General features: G+C 32.0%; 2 protein-coding genes across 2 annotated transcripts; both read left to right on the forward strand.

Annotated features, from left to right (window-relative positions):
* Nucleotides 1-1,316: 1,316 nt before the first annotated feature.
* LOC132634212 (transcription factor PRE3-like) lies at nucleotides 1,317-2,219 on the forward strand. Its single transcript, XM_060350499.1, has 2 exons — nucleotides 1,317-1,451; nucleotides 1,793-2,219. Exons 1-2 carry the CDS (start codon nucleotides 1,317-1,319, stop codon nucleotides 1,940-1,942), a joined length of 285 nt encoding a protein of 94 aa, XP_060206482.1. The 3' UTR covers nucleotides 1,943-2,219.
* A 4,704-nt stretch (nucleotides 2,220-6,923) lies between these two features.
* LOC132631398 (uncharacterized) lies at nucleotides 6,924-8,444 on the forward strand. The gene is made up of 3 exons (XM_060346973.1): nucleotides 6,924-7,308; nucleotides 7,591-7,870; nucleotides 8,081-8,444. The coding sequence occupies exons 1-3, from the start codon at nucleotides 6,924-6,926 to the stop codon at nucleotides 8,442-8,444; spliced, it is 1,029 nt and encodes a 342-aa protein (XP_060202956.1).
* The last annotated feature ends 2,427 nt before the right edge of the window (nucleotides 8,445-10,871 follow it).

Consider the following 10,871-nt stretch of genomic DNA (forward strand, 5'->3'; position numbering starts at 1 on the left):
TATATATATAGAGTTCAAGTAAATTCATATATGAAAAAGGATTAAATTGGTTTGATTTGCTTTGCGTTTGAGGAAAATACATCTCTCTGCATGGGATGCTAAATATCCATGAACGGTCAACTTGCCCGCCCCTTGTTCTCCAATCTTTAATTAAAAACTCATTTTAAGGAAAGATTTCATTTGCTGATATCTTGAATACTTTTAACTTCTCCGTTTTTTTTCTTTCTTTTCTGGATTAGTGCATAGATGCAATAAAATAACATGGTCAGGCGCGTTGCCGACACAAGCTCACACACTGAATTGAACAGTAGAGCTAGTCCCCCCCCCCCCCCCTAAACATCCCTACCCTAATGGGTGGGTAGGTAGGAGATGTACTTCGTTGTAAAGCGCTCTTGAGATCTAGTGTCATTAATTTGCAACTTAAGAGTTAAGACCGGAAAATAAGTCCAGTGGGGCAGGCACAGATTTTAATTTTATGGGCTGTGGCTTTTAGAATGAGAATTTATGTGTTAATAATTAGATTCTAAATTTAGTATTTTTACATAATTAATGATTTTCTTACATACATATATATATAAAAGCTACTGAGTTCGACTGAACTTATAGCATAGCTTCTAAGCTCTGATCCTGAAAATAACATAGAAAGACGGAGTTAGGGGAGCAACGTAGGTTCATCCGAACTTCATTCGTCTGAAAATTAAATCACACACTATATATAAGATTAAATAATTTTTTATCTATATACAATAAATGTTGATTTTCTTAGCTTCTTTGTATGGTTACTCTTTATATTTTGAATCTCATCAATGAAAGAGTTAAAGTTACACATACTAGCTGGTGTAAAAAGATTGTTTTACATTATCAGGTGTCACCTAAATGATATCTATATAGATAAAATATTTTGAAGTGAAATCTGTAATCTTGAAAATAGAGCAAGAACTGCTATAAAAGGTAAATTTTATTTTAATAGTATAATTGTTTTTGTACTAATAATGTTTATGTATAATTAAACTTTTAGTGAAAATTCTGGCTTCACCGCTAAGAATGAGATATTGCTCTCCAAAAACTTATGCTGCTACTTCTCACTCTCCTAAATACCCTATTTAAAGACAACGTAAGCCCACTTCTTTCTCCCATGCAATTATTTTCTCCACTACTTGTTATGCACTAGTCTTCTCTTTCTTTAATTCCTCTTTTATCTTCTTCAAATCATCAGTTAATTTTTTCACTCGATCTCCATAACTTGTTTCTCCCTTCTCCAGATTGCACACTCAACAAGAGTACTCAAACTCAAATCAAACATATATATTAAAAAAATGTCTAGCAGAAGGTCATCACGCTCAAGACATTCAGGAGGTTCTTCAAGGACTATATCTGAGGACCAGATTAATGATCTTGTTTCCAAGTTGCAAGACCTTCTTCCTGACCTTCCTAATAGGTCCTCTGACAAGGTACATTTTAACTTTTTTTCTTTTATAATGGTGTCTATATGTATAAAGAAGGAAGATGAATTAACCTAGTACATGCTGATCTTTAAGATCGCCTATACTAATCCTCGTACATCAGAAAGAAATTATAAAGTCCCAGTGGTCCCAACGACCTTTCCTAGGTTTGAAGGACTTTAGATTTTAACCAAATACTATATGGATTCCTTTTGTCCCTTGATTCGTTGAACTCACTAAGCTTGCAGGTTGACTCTAAATACATAATATTACATGTACAGTACAATTTGTTTAATAAAAATATACAATAGTTTATGAATTACTTAATTATTTTTTCATAATGGGTGCAGGTTTCAGCAACAAGAGTGCTGCAAGACACATGCAACTACATAAGAGGGTTGCACAGAGAAGTTGATGATCTTAGTGAGCGCTTGTCTGAACTCTTAGCCAATTCTGACTCCGCCCAAGCTGCACTTATTAGAAGCTTGCTTATGCAATAGAAACAGACCGTCCTTTTTTCTGCTTCCTTCATAGGTTTTTTTTTTTTTTTTTTTTTTTTTGGCATTTTCAAATTTTGCTTCTAGGGTTTTCCTTCTATTACGCTCTCTCCTAATTAATTTTGTTGACTACTAGGAATTCCTTATCAAGTTTCTGATGAGGTCTTTGTTCAGTGAAACTTGTGTGCAATAAAAAGGAGAGCATTTTGATTCTCATCGTCTCTAATATTCAAATGACGTTGTTTTAGGTTTTGGGTCTTATGGGTAATTGAATGTGTTGTGATTTGTATAAATATACACATTTATACGGGGAATTGAAATTCGGCAGCCGGAATTCATATTACCAGTTAGCTGTACTTTTCGTTATATATATATATATATATAATACATCAATCATGGTAGAACAATGGTCACGAAAGATTATTTTGTCTGTGTCTTTTTGGGCGTTGTACTGAGGGACTTTGTCTGAATTTTGTCTGAGAGCTGGAGAAATATAGTAGTTTGGACCCAATACTCCCCTAGCATAGTCTAATGCTTCAGTGAAATTATTAAATCCTTTAAAAAGAGGTTTTCTTATATCTTTTATAGAGTCTAAAACTTCTATCCAGGTTTGAAAAATTCCATTAGTTTTACCGTGAACTACAACATAAAATTTAAATTTTTTGTCTAAATTTCGGTCTGTAAAATATTGACAGAGTGCATTTATAGTGGCTACAAAATGACTAGCGTCTTTTCTATTATGCGAAATTCATAAATTATCCACTAAACATCCTTGTTGTCTGTATATTACGTATTCTGGTAATACTTTAAAAGTCTAATTTGATGGCTGGTAAGCTACTAAGTTATTGGCTCCAAATTGTATTCTTTCCATAGTATTTCTTTCTAATAAAGATGTAGGTCTAAAATGAAGGTTACGTCTGTATGTGTCTTGGGTTGAGGCTATGCCTTTCCCCTTGTTTGCTGTCTGAGAACTGGAAGGTCTCATGCTGTCCAAATAAAAAATTTAGTTAGCATTAATATTTAATCTACTTAATTGGTCTGCTAAATTATTATCTTTTCCTTTTATATGTTCAAATTTTAAATTGTAAATTGAAATGGTATCTAAAAAATTTAGCCATCGTCTTCTACTGCTAATTTTATCACTTATCTTTTGATAGAATTTAACTATAGCTTCGCAGTCTGTTCTAACTAGTATTTCTGGTTTATTTAGAATATATAGTCTAAAACTATTTAATCCATATATTACAGCTAAAATTTCCGCATCTATACTACTCATATTTCATTTTTCTTTATACTTACCACATTGATAAGCACATATCTTTTCTTCATTTTTATTACTATATTTATTAGGTTTTGCTTTTAGTACTGCTCCCCATCCTTCAAAACTACCGTCTGTCTCTATAATTAAATAGTCTGTTTCTAAAGGCATATTTAAATCGGGAATGTTTTTTATTTTTTCTTTTATTTTTTGTACTAATTTAATGTCTTTAGTATTAAAGTGTTTTTGACCATTTGATCCAGTCTTTGAATATAATGGTCCTGCTATTTTTCCTAGATCTTTTATAAAATTTCTAGCATAATTGACTATTCCTAAAAAAATTTGTAATTCTTTAACATTGTTTAACTTGTCTGGCATTTCTAAAGCTTTTTTGGCTATATGAGGTTGTAATTTTATTTTACCCTCTCCTAGTACTACTCCTAAAAAGTTTATATAATTTTTACATAATTCCATTTTCTTCTTACTAATTATTATTCCATTTTCTACAAATAGTCTAAATACCGTTTGTAGGTGTCCTAAATATTCTTTAATATCTCTACTAAACACTAATATATCATCTACATATACTAATACAAACCTTTTGTATTCTCCAAATATACTATCCATTTTTCTTTGAAAAATTGGCGGAGCTGTCTTTAATCCAAATGACATTACTAACCATTCGAAATGTCCTTCAGGACAGGTGAATGCAGTCCACTCTATACTTTCTTCATGCATTCGTACCTGCCAATATCCTGATTTACAATCAAATTTGCTAAATATTTTCTTTCCTTGTATTCTATTTATTAATTCTGTTTTGTCTGGTAACTTATATCCATCTGTTCTAGTATTATCATTAAGTCTTTTATGGTTTATTACCATTCTAGCTTTTCCCCTTACTATCTCGCTATGATTTCTTACCATAAATGCTGCAGATCTATGTTTAGAAGTAGATCTCCGTATTACTCCTAAGTCCAATAGTTCTTTTATTTGTACTTTAAAATCTTCTACATCTTGATTTGTCGCTTCAATAGAAGTTGTTTTAATTATATAATCTGGATTTATTATATCTAATTTACATACAATCCTATTGTTTTTCCAATGTTTTAATGGTTTTTCTCCTATAATTTCTATTTCATCTAGTATTTTTATTATATTATCTAGGTCTTTTTGATTCTTTATTATTCCTATTCTTTCTATTCCTGTTTTGAAATTATATAACTCTGTCTCTATGTCTATTAAAGTATAATTTTTTTCTAACGAATCCTCTTCTCCTAGAATTTCTTCTTCTTCTAGAGTTAAATTTTTCATTTCTGGTTTGTCTTTACAACATGTATTATTTTCTTGACATTCTTTACAACAACTATCTTTTTTCTTTTGCAGGTCTGCGGTAGGGATCTTTTTATGACGGATCCTTGTTTCAGTCTTAAGAACTTGTACTGGTGTATGAGTAATATTTTTTAAGAAAATTACTCCATCTCTTGTAATCATACAGCTGCCATTATTATGTAACATAAAGTCCAGTCCTATGACAAAAGTTTATATTAAGGTCTCTTACCCATATCTTATCCATTTTATAGCTTGGTTTGTAAAATTCTGAGCATGTATTTATAAAGCTAATGTAGGCTTTATGAACATAATGTCTATATATGTTATGTGTTCCATCCATTTGCATGGCTGCAACTGGTTTTTCTAGAATTTTTATTAAATTAGGTGGAACTATTCTTTTATTTATTATGCACTTTGTGTACCCTGAATCTACTAATGCTAATGTTTCTATCTCATAATCATCTATTTTAATTCTCGCAAGTATTTTTATTGTTCCTAATTTTTTATCTTCATTACATACTAATGCTTCGTGATCTTCTATACTCATTAGTTCTGCTTGAGAATCCTCTGGTATTATTCTTAATGGTTTCATTATTGGTTGTATATTTGATAATCTTATTTCTTCGTCTTCACTATCTACTTCTTTTTGTTTTCCTTTTTCTAGGTTACATAATCTAGTTTCTAATTCATTTATTCTTGTTTCTAATGTTATTATCCTTAGATTAATAGTAGGGTCTTCAATTTTCTTATGAGTTGTCTCTTTATTTATTTTTGTTTTAAATTATTTTTCTATACACATTGTACATCCTTCTATATAACAATTTTTGCATTTAGCTCTTTTGTCTCTACTAGGATACCATTTACAAAAGAAACATGCATTACTATCTAATCCTTTATTTCGTTCGACCTCATGGTTACAGTCTTCTGCTATATTTGGTAAATTATCCATTGCTTCTAAGTCTAGATTTTCTAATCCTATTTCATTAATTAATTCGTCTGCTTCTGAGTCTGATGAGTCTGTTTTGATTTTTTCTTCAGTGTCTACACTTACTATAGAGTATATACTTTCTGTATCTGACATATATTCGTCTACATTTATTAACGTTTCTTGAAAATCTTCAATTAGCTGAGAATTTCTTGTCTTATTATTTATTCTTTTTGGACATGTATTTGCTAAGTGTTCTACACTTCCACAAGTGAAGCATTCTAATTTATTTTTATAATTTCTTTCTGTTCGATATTTTCTTACGTGCCTATTTCTGTCTAAATAAGGGTTTCTAGCTACTGATTTTCTAAGATAATATTTCTTTCTATTATATTGAGGATAATTTCTATTATACTGCGTTCTGTATTTTTTATGCTTTTTCTTTTTATAATTGTCTTTATCATAACTTTGTGTAGTGTAAACTACGCTTTTACAAAAGTTCATTTCATTTTGTTTTAACTGTTTTTGTATCTGTATATGGGTACATTTTTCTTGTAGTATATCCATTATATGTTGTATTCTATGTCCTATAGACCATTTTAAATTGGGATTCTGTACTACTCCGTCTCTCTTATTCCATCTATCTTCTATTTCTCTTCCTAAGGCTCCTGGTAGTTTATTAAATAACTTTTTACCTAATTCTTGATCAAATGCATTTCCACTAATAGTACAGTAGTAAAAATAATCATTTAAAAATTTCTTAATATGAAACCAACTACTTATGCTTAGTTGTTCTAATTTTATTACTGCATTTCTTTGTAGTACTAATAATCCACTATTTGGGTCTTCCCCTGTAATCAAAGTATGTATTTTATTAGTAAAATTATATGGGTTTGCTCCCATGGATACTAAGTGTTGAAATTCCATCGGAAAATTTTCTTTATAAGCTTCCCATAAAGCTTTGGCTGATTCTCCTAAAAAAGTTTCTAAATATTTATACATTGTTTCTGCGTCTGTTTCACTATATGTTTTTATATAGTCTGCTACTACTATTCTTTCCAAAGATCTATTACTGAGTTCCATCTTTGCGGATCATGTGCTGCTATATTTAATATTTTACCTTTATTACCTCCTTCTTGAAGAATAATGGGTTCTTCTATGGGCATTCTTTTCCCTGATGGTTTGACATTGTCTAAGGGTTCTCCCGCTGTTCTAAAAACTCTTCTTCTAGGTACATTTCCTGTACTAGTATCTACAATATATTGTTCTCCCGTTGTTCTTTGAAATGGACTAGAACTGCACTAGATTTCATTAATTCTTTTTGACTTATTATAGAGTCTATTTCTAGTTCGTCATCACTATTTTGCATATCTTCTAATATTTTATCAAAATCGTCTGATTTCTTTTGGTATATCTGTTCTACTCTATATCCCCAATTATCAGTTCGGGCTTCACATAATTTAAAGTGTCGTATGGCTTCTTCTATTGTTAATGCTCCTAACTTACATCCTTTACATCCTTTACATCAGAAGAGGAATGTGGATAATGATCTGCTTAATGTGATACCAAGAATCATCACTGAAAATGACAATGAGATGCTTAATACTTTACCAGAGGAAGAGGAAATTCAAAAAGCTATCTTTAGCATGAGCCCCACTAGTTCAGCAGGACAAGATGGATACACAGGAAGGTTTTACCAAAAATGCTGGCAAATCATCAAAAGGGAAGTTATTGAATTTGTCCAAGAATTTTTCAAAGGCAGTCCCATCTCAAGATATTTTACTCATACTTGTTTAGCTCTAATCCCTAAAGTGAATCCCCCTACTACTTTTTCAGAAGTAAGACCTATTAGTCTTAGTAATTTTTTCCATTAAAATTATTACTAAGATTCTTTCTATAAGGGTTAATAGGTTACTCCCAAAACTTATTTCAGAAAATCAAAGTGGTTTTGTCAAAGGTAGGATGATTACTGACAATGTTTTCAAGGAATTTCTAATCCTAATAAAGGGGGTAATGTAGTAATCAAATTAGACATGGCTAAAGCCTATGATAGATTATCTTGGGATTTCCTGATTGTTGTTCTACATAAGTTTGGTTTCTAAGAATCTTTTACAAAACTAATTGAAGTTCTGCTTGCAGGTGTATGGTACTCTATCATCATTAATGGGACCAGAACAGGATTTTTCAATTCAGAGCAGGGCTTGAAACAAGGGGACCCTCTTTCCCCTGCTTTATTCATCATTGCTTCTGAAGTTTTTTCTAGAACTCTTAATAGCCTTAACGCTGTAGATGAGTTCATTCCTTTCTCTATGAATCATAAAGGGCCTTGTATAAACCACCTTGCCTATGCTGATGATGTTATCATTTTCAGCAGTGGTAATTCTAAATCTATTAAGCTAATCATGAAAATTATTAGAAGGTATGAAAAGAGCTCTGGCCAATTAGTTAACAAGAAGAAAAGTTTTTTCCTCACCTCTCCTAATCCCTCCACCTATAGAATTAACAGAATTAGGTCTATTACAGGCTTCATGGATAAACCTTTTCCCTTCACCTATCTTGGGTGTCCTCTATATATTGGTAGAAAGAAAATTTGTTACTTTGATGATATGATTTCTAAAATTGTTAATAGGTTGAGAGGATGGCAAGGTAAGTTATTATCTCATGGTGGGAGAATGATTCTTATTAAGCATGTTTTGCAAGCTATTCCTACTCACATACTAGCTGCTATGAGTCCTCCTAAAGGTACTATAAAACTAATGGAAAAATATTTTAACAGGTTCTTTTGGGGATCCTCAAGTGAAAAAACCAAACATCATTGGGTATCATGGGACAACATGAGCTACCCCACTGATGAAGGAGGAGTAGGATCAAGAAGAATGCAGGATGTTTGTAAAACACTGGCTATGAAAAGATGGTGGAACTTCAGAACTGGTGACTCTTTATGGGCCAATTTTCTGAAGGCAAAATATTGTATAAGGGGCCATGTGGTATAAAAAAAAAATGGAGATCTGGTCAATCCCATGATTGGCAAAAATTGATGCAAATCAAACTAGAAGCTGAAAATAATATTCACTGGGAAATTCATAAAGGAGATATTAGCTTCTGGTGGGATAACTGGACAGGACTAGGTCCATTGTCCAGTTATTTTGAAAACATTACCAATTCTGGAAAATTAAAAGTGGGTGCATTTATTTCTAATGGAAGATGGGACATTCATAAATTGAATGGATTACTTCCTGAAGACTTAGTGCACCACATTATTTCTATAAAGATTGGTAGTAGAGAAGTTAATGATATCCCTCTATGGAACATTACTAATGATGGTAATTTTACTAACAGATCAGCATGGGAAAGCAGTAGAAAAAGAAGGGAGAAGGACAACATCATGAAGAAATGCTGGAACAAAGTAATTCCTTTTAAAGTATTCTTCATTTCATTGAGGGTTATCAAAGGAAAATTGCCATTAGAAGAGGCTATGGTCAGATTCAGAATTCAGAGAGGTGAAGAAGATGCTAAATGTTGCTGTTGCACAAGCTCTAAAACAGAGACAATCCAGTATGTATTCTTGGAAAGTGATGCTGCAACCAAGATCTGGAGGATATTTGGGGGTGCACTAGGTATCATCAACCAAAGGATCTCCATCAAAAGTTTTCTAAGTGACTGGTGGAGCACCAAGACCAAGAATCAAATTCATAAATTAGTGGTACAAATTACTCCTTGTTTTGTCTTATGGGAAATATGGAAGAGCAGGTGTGCCTGTAAATATGGTGATCAAACGAATTTTTTGTATAGTAGGATGATTCACCAAATCTTGTGGAACATAAGAGCTGCTATAAGATTGGTGTACCCTAACTGTGACTTGGGAATGCCTTGGCCTAGGCTTTGTGAAACCTTAGAGAGGATGAAGCCATTTCAAAAATGGAAAAGGATCTGCTGGGAAAAACCTCATCAAGGACAAATAAAAATGAATACTGATGGGAGCTATATTAAAGAGACTGGAGAAGCAGGAATTGGAGGAATTGCTAGAGATGATCAAGGCAGTTTCATCATGGCCTTCTCCTTAAACATCAGATGAAAAAGTAATAATGAAGCAGAAGCTCAGGCAGCCAAACATGGAGCAATATGGTGTAAACAGAATGGATACACTAATTTCACATTGGAGCTGGACTCTCTTATTATCAAAGAGATGATTGAGAAACAACAGAGAAACAATCAGAAACTCAGGAGTATCATTCAAGACATTTCTCAAATCCTAGGCCAAGCAAATGCTAAGGTTACACATTGTTATAGGGAAGCAAATCAGGTAGCAGACGTATTAGCCAAAAATGCTTCTGTTAAAGGTGAATCTTCCATGTTTTGTAACTACCAGAACTTACCAAGAGAGGCAAAAGGTCCTTTTCAATTAGACAAGAGCCAACTGCCTAGTCTTAGGATAAGATATGATAAGGCTAATTTTTTTGTTAGTTAAAGTGTTTATAGAAGGAGAATTGTTGGAATGATTCAACAACATACTCCAACAGGATTCTATAATCCCTCTTTTGTAATGGAGGTTAGGCCTCAAGTCCCCCTCCTTATGTTTTTGCCATGAAGAAATAAAAGCACACCCAAGCTTCAATGGGTGATTATATTTAAAAAAAAAATATTTACATCTAAAAAGCATATTTTTGTTTTCTTTTTGAAGTCTTTTTGCTTCTTCTATAGCTATGTCTACCGCAAACTCGTCTTGTATTAATTCTATATTCATAAAAGTTGTTTCTGTAGTTTCATTTTCATCTAAAGTACTTTCTTCTTCTATGTCTTTTTGTGGAGTATAATTATAATTAGTAAAACGTACAGATATCTCTCCCTTAGAATTAGTGTACATTAGGTGAGATTCCGGCTGTAAAATCTTTTTTCTATTAAAATCTTCTAGATTCCATTCCATCCCTGCATATTCTTCAGGATTTATTTTTATAGGCTTTATTAGTCTTATTCCTCTATTTCCCATTACTTCTACTACATCTTCTACCTTAATTTTAAATTTTGTATTACTGTTATTAGTCATTTTTCCTAGAAATCCTACGCATATTAATAAATTATTACCGTCACACATCTCTTCATATCCCTTGGTCTGTATTCCTATTTTTATGTGCTTTCCAAATTCTTCTAAATTCATTATAAAATCTGGGTTAATATAAAATATTCCTCCATTATTTGTCATGTCTACTTCCGTAAGTCCTATTATTGATTTTTTCATGTCTGACCATCTATCGTCATAAATTACTATTAAAACTTTTGTTTCTAAGTTCTTTCTAGTTAGTCCTTTTAATCCTACTACTATTAATCCCATATGCATTAAACTTCTTCCAGTATTTTTTATTTGTCTTACAGCTACTGGGTCTATTAAATTTATGGTAGTAATTTTAGTTCCTATGGCTGAT

The sequence above is a fragment of the Lycium barbarum genome, chromosome 3 (assembly GCF_019175385.1).
Source record: "Lycium barbarum isolate Lr01 chromosome 3, ASM1917538v2, whole genome shotgun sequence".
NCBI classification, from domain to species: Eukaryota; Viridiplantae; Streptophyta; class Magnoliopsida; order Solanales; family Solanaceae; genus Lycium; species Lycium barbarum.